The sequence below is a fragment of the Colletotrichum jinshuiense genome, chromosome 2 (genome assembly GCF_051148585.1).
Source record: "Colletotrichum jinshuiense chromosome 2, complete sequence".
Lineage (NCBI taxonomy): Eukaryota > Fungi > Ascomycota > Sordariomycetes > Glomerellales > Glomerellaceae > Colletotrichum > Colletotrichum jinshuiense.
This window is the reverse complement of record NC_139309.1, coordinates 26,876-41,153: the sequence shown is the minus strand read 5'-3', so window position 1 is coordinate 41,153 and position 14,278 is coordinate 26,876. Positions and strand designations below refer to the sequence as shown.

At 46.8% G+C, this 14,278-nt stretch overlaps 3 protein-coding genes across 3 annotated transcripts; 1 reads left to right on the top strand and 2 right to left on the bottom strand.

The window, feature by feature from the left end:
• Nucleotides 1-559: 559 nt before the first annotated feature.
• Nucleotides 560-1,435, top strand: EsH8_II_000007 (uncharacterized protein; the record flags this gene model as incomplete). The annotated part of the gene is made up of 1 exon (XM_083263305.1): nucleotides 560-1,435. One exon carries the CDS (start codon nucleotides 560-562, stop codon nucleotides 1,433-1,435), a length of 876 nt encoding a protein of 291 aa, XP_083120627.1.
• Nucleotides 1,436-2,195: 760 nt separating this feature from the next.
• On the bottom strand, nucleotides 2,196-3,634 carry EsH8_II_000006 (uncharacterized protein; the record flags this gene model as incomplete). Its single annotated transcript, XM_083263304.1, has 4 exons — nucleotides 2,196-2,543; nucleotides 2,609-3,239; nucleotides 3,364-3,558; nucleotides 3,615-3,634. 4 exons carry the CDS (start codon nucleotides 3,632-3,634, stop codon nucleotides 2,196-2,198), a joined length of 1,194 nt encoding a protein of 397 aa, XP_083120626.1.
• Nucleotides 3,635-11,012: 7,378 nt separating this feature from the next.
• Nucleotides 11,013-13,082, bottom strand: EsH8_II_000005 (uncharacterized protein; the record flags this gene model as incomplete). Its single annotated transcript, XM_083263303.1, has 1 exon — nucleotides 11,013-13,082. One exon carries the CDS (start codon nucleotides 13,080-13,082, stop codon nucleotides 11,013-11,015), a length of 2,070 nt encoding a protein of 689 aa, XP_083120625.1.
• Nucleotides 13,083-14,278: the final 1,196 nt, after the last annotated feature.

Sequence of the window (14,278 nt, the reverse complement as noted above, 5' to 3'; positions counted from 1 at the left end):
CTCTGAGAACGACATGATATAATCTGAGTGAGTCTGGCTCACTTCTTGTATTGAGTCTCGGGCGAACTCTAGAGAAAATCAAACATACGCTCGACAAAAGACACTACAGAGGGAAGCCCTCACCATGATTCCGTTGCTTTCCTCGAAATACTTGCCGGACACTATCCAAGAATGGGCGTCCATAATTCCCCTCGTCACCCACTTGGCCAACCAAAGGAATGACTACCTCACAACGGGCGACGTTGCGCTTCTCGGGCGACTCTCCCCGGGATTGATCCCTCGGCTCGGCCTTCTTTCGGGCTACGCCAGGCTCCTGAGCCGCGGGAGCAAAGTCATGGACTGCGCCAGCGAAAGGGGCGGTTCCAGCCGTACAGTATGGGATGTTTCTTGGGGCAGCGTTTTCCCTTGCGCCAATGGCGCAGCAACCTCGGCACTGATTAACAATCTTTTGGGGCGATCAAACCAATCCCCAATGAGGATGCCTGAGAAGTTGCATGATATTGTTTCTGAGAAAACTGGAGCTTCAGATACTACAACGGCATCTTACGAGAGGTTGTCTATGGCAAAGACGAGAAGATGTCAGGTGTTGCACGTCCTCGACTTCTACCGCACTCGCGGCCGACCATCTCTGCAAATTTCGCTGCGGCGACTGCAAAAGTCCCTATGGTATCAGGTCCTGTCCTTCGTCTTGCGGATGGGCTTGGCCGTTATATTCTGCCTCTTAGGCGCCTACGGCACAGCTATCATTACAGTCTGCTGTGCGATGTGCGACCTCGTCGCCTGGAGCATTCCCATCGAGCGAACGCATGGATACCTCAGCAGCAACGAACCTCATAATGCTTGTATGCTCCTCGCCGCTCACCAAAATGCCACGGAATGGTATCTCTTGGTTGGCGACCGAGGGGTCGTGGACAGCCTGCTCAATAAATCCATGTTTGCGGTCCCGGACGGCCGGAGGCAGCACCTCGCCGCCTTGTGGTTTGACGCCGCGCATGTCCTTCAGCTGGTCGCTATGACGTTTGTCGCCGGCCACAAGGGATGGGACGGCGTCGCACTGGTCGCCCTCATCGCCATTCAGTGGTCATCGCTGTACATCTTCAGTAGGAGGTCGGTGCTCGCAAGGTATTGGCTTCACACCGAGGGTGTTGATGCAAAGGTGAGGAGCTTCCAGTTTGGAGGCAGGATGGCCTTGATGGGAGCCATTCAAATTTTCAGCGAAAGCGACACAACTCGCTGGATGGACGACATTGTCGTCCCGCACCCGAGGAGGACTGCCTGGGAAAACTGCATGGGAGGAGACATATGGGGGGAAGGCTTTTCAGAGCGTGACCGGCAGCGTGTTAAGTCAATGGCTGAGGCTTCGCTCGCTGCGGCCAAGGTCCTGAGGAATGAGTTTCCTAAGAGGAATGAGTCGTGTTGTATAGTAGATCCATGACGGCAATATCTACAGCAATTACAGTGGCACTGTACGCTAGGATTTAACGCTAGAGATTTAAAAAGTATCTATATCATAAAGAACTGACTAGAAAACATAGCTTTCTTAGTGTTGGAATCGCTAAGGTATCTCGTACGGAGTGATGCCCGCCGATAGGATTGCTACCCTGTAGCAAGGTAATTAACAGCTGGATCGTTACTTCCCAGCTTGACTGTTGCTTGCTAGTTATATACTAATTACCAGCCTGACTACAAGATAATACAGAACAAGAGGAGGCAAGACTACTGCTTGTCAGTCTGGCTGCTGCTTGCCAGCTACGTAACAGTCGCCTAGCTGCAAAGAATAGGGAGAGGCAATACTGCTGCTTGCCTATCGATTGCTAGCTGTACTGCTGCCTGTCTACAAGACTGCTATGTACCAGCCTTATCAGGCCTATACTACCACTATAAAGAAGAAATAAGAAGAAGAAGTACAAGGGCAATTCATTGCTTAAGTGTTAAACTTCTGTGTGATAACAGACGCTTCAAAGGCAGTGCAGAGACCAGAATTCTTTTCTCTATTATAGGGGTTCTTATCAATCTAACTAAGCTTAAGCCCTAGCCTTGACTTAGTCTGAGTACAATCTAGTGATAGAAAACGCTCGGTGCTGAAGCCTCTTGAGGATGGAAAAGGCCGGACCAAAGACAGCAAGGGGCAGCTCAGATACTGCAATCCGGCGTCGGCTTGATAGGATAGTCCCACAGACCGCTTTTCTTGAGATCTAGGGCGGTTGACCAGTACCAGTAGTTGTTCGTGTACTTGGCCTGGCAGCGCTTCCTAATATCGGAGCGGCGCTGGCCGTCGGCCGGAAGAGCGGCGCAACCATGCTCTGGACTTCGCTTAGGATGGGAGCATAGTTCCATACAGCGTACTGGGGGTATTGGGGCACAGTTTTGGTCTTCCAGGCATTGTAGATCTCGTCGGCAGATGTGCGTACCGCGTTCCAGGCCTCGTTCTTGTCGGAGACGTCTTCCTTGTCAAGCAAGCACTTGTCTCCGAAGGTGTGCCAGGTGCGCCCGATAAGGCTCTTGACGGAGAGACCGATTGCGTTGTCCTCATCATCCATGAACTGTCTCGCGTGTTAGCCACTGGGGTGAATCTTGGCCGAGGGTGCCCGGGTTAAAGAGGGAGTACCTTTGCGCAAAGATCAGCCGCTCCAGTGCTTTCATGCAGCTTGCGTCTCGGGGTCCGCATGTGGACAGTAGCGAACGAGTCTTGGAGGAAATGATCGCCAAAGGCATTCATGGCGTAGGCAAGCTGCAGGTTCCCGTCGGCAGCGACCTGCAAGGCGGCCGAGTGGCATGCGTTATAAGCCGTGCGAGCATCTTCGCTAAAGTGATCCCAGTTGATCTTGGCCAGAACTAGGTAGCTGGGGCACTCATCAGGGCGGAGGACCGTGTGGGCTTGGAGCTGCGCGTTCATGTCGGGGATCTGGGGATAGACAGTGGAGGGGTCCTGGCCCTTGTCGAGGGCGTTCTGCACCATGTCGACCTCGGTCGAGAGAATGCTGAGTATCTTCTGGGCCTCGGCTGGGTTGCGCATGGTGTCCTGCGCAAGCCAGTAACACGCTCTCAGGAACCGGTTGCGCTGGTCTTGGGGGTCCTTTCCGTCGCTGATGGGATTGACGGTTCCGTAGAAGTCTCCAGCCAGGCCGTTGATCTGACCGTACGTTACCTCCAGGCCGTTGGATAGCTTGAAGGGCTTGTTCTTGGCAACGTAGGACTTCCCGTCGTCCCAGGCCAGTGTGAGAGAGTTTCCGAGATAGCTGTGCTCGGCAAACTCGAGACCCAACCCTGAGCAAATAGCAGCAATGGGCGCCGGCAGGGGTCGCTCAGCGGTTCAGCGGCTATCTGTCTCAGTTGGGTTTTTTTGCGTGCTCTTGCTTCCACTTGACATAGTCGACCTTGCTGGCGGCCTCGATATCTTCATCCGAGACGGGAATTAAAACCAGCTGCGAGTAGTCATTATGGCCATGGTCTGGCTCGAGCTTCTCCAGCTCAGCCTCGATGTTTACTGGAGCACTGGGGTCGTTTGTATGGTCGTAGTCCCACCTGGTGGGCTCATGACCGAGCGTCTCCACGGTGCTGGTCGGCCTGTTAGAGGCTGTCTACGTTCAGGGAGCTCAAGGGAGCCAACAAACCGCGTTTGAGTTGCGGCCATGGTGCATGTATCAGATTCCTCGAAGGAATAGTAGGTGATATGATAATATGAGGTGAAGTATCTGGGGTACTGGGATGTCCTGGCTGTTTTCTGAGGGCAGATTCAATAGGTGGGGTGATGTCGACCGTATAAATACCCGTCTTTTCCTCTCAGCCACCAGGACGCGACTGCATCATCCGCTCGACTTCTACCTTTCAACGCGTTGAGCAATCTCTGCGCGCCGGATCTACTGCCCCTGTCGAGGATTAGCCGGAGGCGACTGGTATATTCTGCTCAGCTGGACGGACGCGATGGTCCGATCCTCCAGCCATGAGCATGTGTGCGGCTTCCTGCTCAGTGGGGGAAGCATAGAGCCTGACTAGCACCAGACTGCTATAACTAATATATAACCTACCATTTATAACTAGACTATAGCTTCTTATAATAAAATACATAAATATAGTAAGAAGGTAGTTAAGGTGTACTAAAAAGGAAATAGTACTCTTTACTCTCTAAATATAATGAGATGGTTTAATAGCTTAAATATAGAGATGAGTTTACAACAGCTAGAAAAACATAAAGGATGAAAAAATTGAAAGATTAGGTAGTATGTTACGACCCAACAAGTTACTAAACATAACGCCCCACCTAGCGGCAAGGACGCAGACGGCATAAGCCTTTATATGCGTAAGAACATTAGGGTTAGACTCAGCCTAATTAGTAACGGAAGAACTACAGGAAGTTACGTAATGATAAGAAGGACTAATAAACAATAAGCGGTCTTATAGGGTAGGACCGACAGACGGGAAGCAGTCTAATAAGGGTAGACTAACACGCTAAGGGCGGTCTAACATTAGGACCAACTTCTAGGCGTTAGTTCCAGGTATATTATAAAAATTACAGAAGAGTATAAGACTCTACAACTAGAACTAGATAGATTACTTCCCTTAGCTCTTTAGTAATTAACTTTATAATTCATCTCTAAATAACTCTCTTTATCCTATATTAGTAAACTACTACTAACTCCTTCTGTTAAATATATAACTAATTACTATACAACTTACAACCCCTAGCTATACTATAACGACTTATAGTATGTATAACTACTGTTAAGTATCTATTATAACGCCTGTTAGTAGAAAATACTACTATTAGATACCTAACTGTAATACTTTAATTACTTCTATTTAGTAAGTTGCCCTTAATACTTACTAAATAGTAAACTAATAATATTATATCTACTAGAGGCGCCACCTTATAACCTCTTACTATACTTACTACTTTAGTATAGAAGCTAGTAACTATAGTAGCCCTAGTTATACTAAATAATTAGTAACTATTTAATATAATAACGTAACTTTAGGCTGAAAACAAAGAGCTATATACTTAACTTACAGCCTTACAACCGGTTTAACCCCTTTAGGCTAAGTACTTTAACCTAGACCCCTTTAATAGAACTCTAGAAACGCTTTAAGGATACCTTACTAGAACTAGAGCCTACTTATAATTCTATAGTAACTCCTTTACTATAGAAGCAGATAAGGTATATTATACAGCATCCTTCTTAAAAAAAGATGCTTTTACCTAGTTTAAACTAACTATAAGGGATTACCTAGAGAACACTAAGAAAGACTAAGATAATAAAACTAAAAAGGTCTTTAATAACTTTAACTACTTTAAAAAACGCCTTAAAGAAACTTTTAGTAACCCTAATAAGGAACAAGTAGCTAAACGGAAACTTATAAACTTAGTCTAAAAGACCTCAACTAGTAAATATACTACTAAATTTTAATAAATCACCTTTAAATTAGACTAGAGAGAAGAAGTACTTATAGCTAAATTCTATTAAGGACTTTATAAAGAAGTTAAGGATGAACTTGCTTATACTAATAGGCTAGATGAATTCCCTAAGTACGTTAATATAGCTGTTAAAATTAACAACCGCCTATATAAATAACAACTTAAATAAAAGGGATAGTAAACTTAAAATAGTAAGGTTGAAGCTAATATTAGTAAGAAATACTAATCTAAGTAGGATAACTAAAACTAGTATAGGAATTATTATAATAGTACTACCTATAGATATTATAGTAGACCTATAGATTTAAGTGTAAGCATTTAGGATAATAAACGCCTACCTTAAGACTTTAAGACTATTAAATATTACAACTATAATAAGATAGGCTATATAGTGTAAGACTATAAGTAACCTAAGCAGCTTAAATTCTAACTTATACTAGAATAAATAAGGAATATTAGCGTTATAGAAGCTACTAGGAGGGAGGAGCAGCTATATAAACAACTCTCTTAGACTACTTACTTTAATAATAACTATTTTATATACTAAGATAGTAAGAAATAAGCTGGATGATACCTTAAGAAGACTAGCACTAGTAAGACTCTAGCCGTTAGCTACAAGATAAGTATAAATAAACCCCTTATTAGTAAAAACGACGCCTAACTGCTAGAATAAGGAAACAACTAACTTATCCTTAAACTTTATATAGTAAGAGACTATACTAAATAATAAATTAATAAACTATATATAGTAGATATACTAGATGCTATTAAAAAACGAATCCGTATAAGGATTATAGTATAGGGGAACTCTTAATAGTAGTTTCACCTTACTTACAACCTTATACTAGCTATAAGGAAAGAATCTAAAGGGACCTATAGATTTAAAGATCTTAACGATAATAAGGAAGACTAAATTAAAAACGTTATTGTAATAAGAATCCTAAATAGATAACTTTAACTTAGTTTTACTACCTTAATAGAGGAGGAAATATATAACCCCTAACTCTAGATGTAAAAGAATACAGCTTTAGATAAAAAGGAGGATATAAAAACCCTCTCTATAGGATCTAGATTTATTAAGAAAGCAAACTAACAACTAGATGAAATGTTATAAAACTAATAGATTATAGAAACTTATTCTAACACCTTAAGGCTGGAACTTTAGTAGGCTATTATTAAGAGTATTAATAATTACTACCTTAGTAAGATAGATAAAGAATTCTAGATAGAGGATGATCCTAGTAAAGACAATAAAGAATATAACGATAAGTATAACGTACTTAATAAACTTGTAAAAAAAGAAATTAACCTTTATAACGATAAGTAAGAAATTCACCTCTTTAGGATTTACCTAAAAGATTTAAAATACTTCTTAAACGTAAGCCTAACCCTAAAGGACTATAAAACCCTAAAAATAGAATACTCCTTCTACTATACTATATTCTAGGCTGAATATATTAAAGATAAATACACCTTTTACTTAGAAAAGAAATATAACTATAGATTCTTCCTATAACGATATAAAGTAAACTTTATTCTAAAAGTATACTAAAACTAACAGCTACTTAAATAGAAGCTTAAGAAAATAGAAAGAGGTATTACTATATTTACACCCTCTCTTAAATACCCTATAAAGTATATTAACAGCAGCAACCTTTACTAGTAACACTATAGAAAAGACTAATACTAACTATACTATATACCTAAGGCTGCTACTTAAAGGTATACTAAAGAAGTAAAGGAAGGACGACCTAGCCCTTTTAGGTTAAGGATTTAATCTTTAGATAGTAAGAGATTAATAAAAAACAACCCCTATCGTCTGTAAAGGGACTTTAAATAACAATAGAATATAAGTCTTTATATACTACTAAGGGCTAATAAAACGATAAACACTTAAGAATTAAGGTAACTATTAATAAAAGAATAATAACTATAATTATTAATAGTAGTATATAAGGAAACTTTATATTACTATAAATAGTAAATAAACTTAATATCCTCTAGAAGAATAAATAAAATATATATATTCTTAGGAATATAAAAGGAACTATAGTTAAATATAGTAGAGGTACTATTAATAAAGAGACTATATAACTCCCTTTAGTTACCTATAGCTAAAAAGAACAACTTAGCTTTAATATTATAATAATAGAAGATATAGATGTTATTCTAGAAATCCTATAGCTATAAAAGTATAACCTATAGATAAATTAAAGAACCAGCTAGCTCTAATAGATAAACTTAGTTACTAAGCAGCACTATAAGGAGTAGGCTTTAAATAAGTCTTTAAGATAATAATATATTACTTATATTAAAACTAGTATAATAGAAATAGAAAAACTATTAATAAAATACACTTTAGTAGATATCCTAGAGGAATACTATAAATATATTAAACTGTTTATAGGAGAACTAGAAACAGGGTTACTTAAATACAGCGTATATAACTATAAAATTACCCTTAAAGAAGGGATACACCTAAAGTTTTATAAGATCTATAGACTTAATAAAACTAAACAAGAAGCCTTTAATAAGTATCTTAATAAAAACCTAAAGAAGAGTTATATTTAACCTTCTATATTACTAGTAGGATATCTTATCCTCTTTATACTAAAGAAAAATAGGAAGCTTTAATTATATATAAACTATAGGCAGCTTAATAAGATTACTATTAAAAATTACTACCTACTACTTTTAATTACTAAGCTATAAGATCTATTATATAACGTAAAATAGTTTACAGCTTTAGACCTTAAAGAAGCCTACAACCTAATTAGAATTAAGGAAGGTAAGAAATAGAAAACGGCGTTTTATATAAAAAGAGGATACTTTAAGTACTTTATAATACCTTTTAGACTTACTAATATACCTACTACGTTTTAAACTATAATTAACTACATCCTATAAGAGTTCTTAAACATCTTTATAGTTATCTACCTTAACGACATCCTTATCTTCTTGCTAACGCTTAAACTTTATAAGGAATACGTATATAAGGTACTTTAGAGACTATAGGACGTAAAGCTCCTAGTAGAACTTAAGAAAATAGAATTTTATAATAAGAAAGTTAACTTTCTAGGATTTACTATTACACTTAGCGAAATCCGTATAAAGGAAGGAAAAGTTGCTATAGTTAAAGACTAGCTGCAACTAAAAACTATTAAAGATATTTAAGTATTTCTTAGATTTATTAACTTCTATAGATAATTCCTTAAAGGGTACTCTAGTAAAATCAACCTACTTGTTAAGCTTACCTAAAAAGATACTCCCTTTAAATAAAAGGAAGAATAAAAAGAAGTATTTTAAGAAATTAAGTAATAAGTACTTTTAGAACTAGTTTTAGTTATACTAGACCTAGTAAAACTATTTAAACTTAAAACTAATACTTTAGACTATACTATTAGAAGACAACTTAAATAACGTAATAAAGAAGGAAGACTACACCCTTACGCCTTCTTCTCTAGAAAACTAAGTAGACCTAAACTAAACTATTAAATCTATAATAAAGAGCTTATAGCTATTATTAAAGTATTTAAGGAATAGAAGCTACAGCTGTTAGAAACTAAATATAAAGTTAAGGTTTATATAGACTATAAAAACCTTGATGAGACGGGAGCCGGCGCGCCCCGCCCCACCCGGGCGCCCGGCTCCACTTTTCCCGTCCCACGACCGTGAAGGGGGGCTGACGCGCGCGCGCGACGGCGACCGGTAAGGAGTAGTCCTTCACGGCCGTGAAAGCCATCAGTGCCCTATCTCCATCCCATGACCGTGAAGGGTTGCCCCCACCATCTCCATCCCATGACCGTGAAGGGTTGCCCCCACCATCTCCATCCCATGACCGTGAAGGGTTGCCCCCCCCATCTCCATCCCATGACCGTGAAGGGTCGCCCCCCCATCTCCATCCCATGACCGTAAAGGGTCAACCTCTACATCCCTATCCCATGACCGTAAAGGGTCAACCTCTACATCCCTATCCTATGGCCGTGAAGGATTAACCTCTGCATCTCTATCTCCATCTCTATCTCCATCTCTATCTCCATCTCTATCTCTATCTCTATCTCCATCTCTATCTCTATCTCCTAGCTGTAAAGGGTCAACCTCTCTGTCTCATGGCCGTTAAGGGTTAATCTCTTTATCTGCATCTGCATCTCTATCCCCATCTCATGACTGTGAAGCATCAACCTCTCTATCTCCATCCCCATCTACATCTCCATCCCTATCTCCATCTATATCTCATGCCCGTAAAGGGTTAACCTCTGTATCCCTATCCCTATCCCTATCTTATGGCCGTGAAGGGTTAATCTCTAAATCCCCATCCCCATCTTATGACCGTAAAGGGTTAACCTCTACATCCTCATCCCCATCCCCATCTCATGACCGTGAAGCGTCAACTCCGGCATCCCTACCCCTGCATCCCTACCCCCATCCCTATCTCATGGCCGTGAAGGGTCAACCTCTGCATCCTTATCCCCATCCCCATCTCATGACCGTGAAGGGTCAACCTCTACATCCCCATCCCCATCCCTATCTCTATCTCTATCTCTATCTCCATCTTATGGCTGTAAAGGGTCAACCTTCGCATCCCTATTCTTATCTTATGACCGTAAAGGGTCAACCTTTGCATCCCCATCCCCATCCCCATCCCCATCCCCATCTCATGGCCGTGAAGGGTCAACCTCTGCATCCCTATCCCCATCCCCATCTCATGGCCGTAAAGCGTCAACCTCCCTATCCCCATCCCCATCTCCATCCCCATCTTATGACTGTAAAGGGTTAACCTCCCCATCCCCATCCTCATCCCCATCTCATAACTGTAAAGCGTCAACCTCCCTATCCCCATTTTCATCCCCTTCTCATGGCCGTAAAGCGTCAACCTCCCTATCCGCATCCCCATCTCCATCCCCATCCCTATCCCCATCTCATGACCGTAAAGCGTCAACCTCCCTATCTCCACCTCCATCTCTATCTCATGACCGTGAAGCGTCAACCTCTTTATCCCCATCTCCATCCCCATCCCCATCTCCATCCCCATCCCCATCTCATAACCGTAAAGCGTCAACCTCCCTAACCCTATCACCATCCCCATCTCATGGCCGTGAAGGGTCAACCTCGGCATCCCTACCCCTGCATCCCTACCCCCATCCCCATCTCATAATCGTAAAGGGTTAACCTCCCCATCCCCATCCTCATCCCCATCTCATGACCGTGAAGCGTCAACCTCTTTATCCCCATCTCCATCCCCATCCCCATCTCATAACCGTGAAGCGTCAACCTCCCTAACCCTATCCCCAACCACATCCCCCATCCCTATCCCCATCCCCATCTCTATCTCTATCTCTATCTCCATCTCCATCTCCATCTCCATCTCCATCTCATGACCGTGAAGGGTCAACCTCCGCATCCCCATCCCCATCCCCATCTCTAATTTATAACTATCTAGATAAGGCGCCAACTAACTGTAGTTAGTATAAAAGTAATAAGGGGGCAGTCTTACAATAAGAGGCGTCAAGCCTTAATCTATTCTAATCTATCGATCTGCAGCCAACAGACGCTACACTACAAACAACGCCAGAACGTCACTAACCGCCAGGCAGCTAAGCTACTCAATATCCATATCCTCCTGCGCGCTGTCCCAGTCGTCCTCTTCTTCAATCTGGATCTCATCATTCACCAGCGGCAGGTCAGCAACGTCGATGCCTAGGTAGCCCGTCAACAGCTCGTCGTCGATATCCTCCGCCTTCCTGTAGATGTCGTCCCGCGTCACACGCGACCAGTACTCGACGCCGCCGTGGGAGGTTATCAGCATCGATGCCGCCGTCACCCGTGCGATCTTGCCTCGGACCTCGCCGTTGGCCGCCGCCTCCTTCCAGAACTTGGCCGCCTTGGCCCTGGCAGCGTTGGTGACCACGCCGCCTAGTGGGGACGCCGTCGGCACCGCCGTCCTGTCGCCCTTCCTAGCGGCGGCATCGTCAACAGCGTCAGCCTTACTGCCGCTGTCAGTGTTGCCGCCGCCGCCAGTCTTGTTCTTGTTGGTGTTGGTGTTGGTGTTGGTGTTGGCGGTGGCGGTGGTGGTGGTGAGCTTCGGCGTTGTGGCCGCGCCGGTGGTGTCGAGACGCCAAGTAGGTACCGGCGTGGCGCCCCCTGCTGCTGCAGTATCCTTCCCCGCCGGCTGCTGTACTCGCGGTCGTGGCGGCGTGAAGAGTCCCGCTGTCGACGTGGAAGGGCCAGGCGTGCGGGGGGCCGCAGCCTCCGTGAAGATGGGAAAATACTCGCCGCGCAGCATCGTCTTGAGGAAGGAAAGCGACAGGCAGTTGTAGGCCTCCTTGGCGCTCAGGTGGAGCCCGACGAAGCGCTCGACGGCCCGTACGAATGCCTTGGGCGCCACCACCACCTTACCGTTCCAGCAAAGTGCCCAGAGGCAGAGGTCGCCGTCGCCGTCACCACGGCCGACCAAGCCCACCCGGGGAGGCGCGCCGAGGTCGCCGCCGCCCATGGCCGCCAGCCGGCCGCCCAGCTGCAGCGCGCAGACCCTCCACGTCGACGCCCGCACGGCATCCCCATCGTCCTGCGCGTCGCGGAGGTGCATCTTGGGCGGCGGCAAGCCCTCGAGCTCGCCGTCCTCGCCACTATCCGCCTTGCGCTTGCGCGTCGCCGGCGCCTTCTCGGCGGCCACCGCCGCCGCCGCCGGCGTCGATGCCTGCTCCTGCAACGCCTGCCGCCTGCTGGCCATGAAGTTGTCCGGGTCGAGGAAGTCAAGGGCAACGCTCTCGGTGGCCTCCCTCTCCAGGGCGTCCGAGAAGCGCGTCGCCACGCCGCTGATGGCCTCGTGGTAGCGCCCGATGGCAGCGAAGCCCTTGGCCATGAAGGCGCCCTCGAGCTTGCCCTCGTCGAAGGCGACGACAACGCCGCCTATGCCGTCGACGGCGCCCTTCAGCGTGGTGATGTCGTCACGGTAGGGCTCCATCGCCGCGACGCCGCCGCCGGTGGTGCTGGTGGTGCTGGTGGTGGCGGCGGCCGTGGTCGCAATCGTCGAGGACGGCTGCGCCGCCTTGCCGCCGCCCTTGGCCCCCGCCCCCTTGCTGCGTGTGGCCGGCGTTCCGCCCCCCGTCGCCATCTCGCAGTCCTCGTCGTCCTGGTCGTTGTTGTCGCTGCTCTCGTCCCCGTACCGGTCTTCGTCGTCCGCGTCGTTGTCGCCCCCGCTGCTGCTGAGGCTGATGCTCTCAATGTCGCCGCGCCGCGCCCGCCCCGTCGCCCGTGATAGCGGCGGCCGCAGTCCGCCGCCCTCGACAGCCTGGGGATCCGTTAGCCGGCGCCCCCTCCTCCAGCGTCTGATCTCGGCCCTGTTGCCCCGCCCCGTCGGGCCCGCGGCGAACCTGACGACGCCGAGGTCGGTGGACGTACCGGCTGTGCCCTGCTCTTCGTTGACCGAGGTCCCCTCCCTAATGTAGAGTGTCTCGCCGACGTTGGTGTTGTTGCCAAAGTGCTGCGAGGCGTTCTGCAGCGCCTCTACGAAGCTGTCCTCGTCGGTGATGACGAAGTACTCCTTCTTGTAGCTGGGCATGACCAGGCGGCCCTCGCGGTAGTAGCGCACGCCGTCGAACACGGCGTAGTCGGCATCCTCCCTCCGCGAGTTGTGGCCGTTTGCGCTCTTTTTCCAGTGGCAGGGCATCTTCGCCGTGTGTCACCGCCAGTCCTTGTTTGCCCGGCCCCTCCCCTTGCAGCGCAGCTAGCCGGCTGCTGTGCCTTCCCCCGTTCTGCAGCTGCCGCCTGCTTGCGGCCGCCTTTACGTCAGGCCTCTGTAGTTTGTTGTTGGCCAGCCGCCTTTGCTGTATGACGCCGCCCTTCCGTGCTGCCTCTGGCACGTCGGACGGGTGGCGAGGCCTTGTGTCGCTAGCTGGCGTCCTCCCTTGCTGCTGGCCTGCTGCAGCCGTTTGCGGATGTGCGATTCAGCTGATTGATGGATTGATTAATAGATTGATTGATTGATTGATTGATTGATTGAAGGGCCGCTATAGCCGATTGATCCAGCCCGATGCGGCCGTTGGTGTGGTAGTTAATAAGCCGGTTGAGTAGACGAACAGCAGATAGGCAACAAAGCCTGAGCAATTGTGTGAATAGAATAATAGCCTGTAATGGTGGGTTTTTTCTCTTGATGAATAGTCCGGCTGGTTGGGTTGGCCTAAAAGAAAGATTAGATCGATCTTGGTCGTCTCTTCTAAACCAGTCCTCACACAGGCTGGTGCCCGCCAGCCCTCTTAAATAAAGTAGAGTAGAACGGTCACTAGAAGACCGCTACACGTCTCGCCTTTACTCAGCTTCTGAACAGTGACCCCTTGACGACCTCGCTGTTCTCTTTCTCTCTCACCCGTTTGCCCTTTCAGCCTAAAGATAGGTCGATATACAGCCCCCACATGTAAAGGCCCTCTGCTTCCAGACAGCAAAGCTATTGTTTTCCCACCTTGGAGCCGTATTTAGCCCCATTGTCAGCCGTCGTCCTGTTTGTCAGGTTTGTCTAGCAGCCTAGCTGCTGCTGCAAGGAGGCCGCCTGCATATATGCGCGCCTCCCGGGCCCCTCCCGGGCCCCGCCCCATCTCCCGCTGCCTCGGCGCCGGCCAGGCTCGAGGCCAAAGGGGCGCGCCCTTCACGGCCATGAAAGGCTTCAAAGCCCAACCCTCCTCTCATTGGCCCTGGATGGGCCTGGTGGGACCCAGTAGGGCTTGGCAGGGGTAGGGCTAGGCACGGGCCACTTGCCGCCCCACCTTCGAGACTAGGCTTTCCCTTCCCTCCCACCCCTTCTCCTCTTTTCTCCCTCTTCCACCCCCTCTTCAACCTACCCACTGCCGGCCAACCAACCAACCAGCTGCT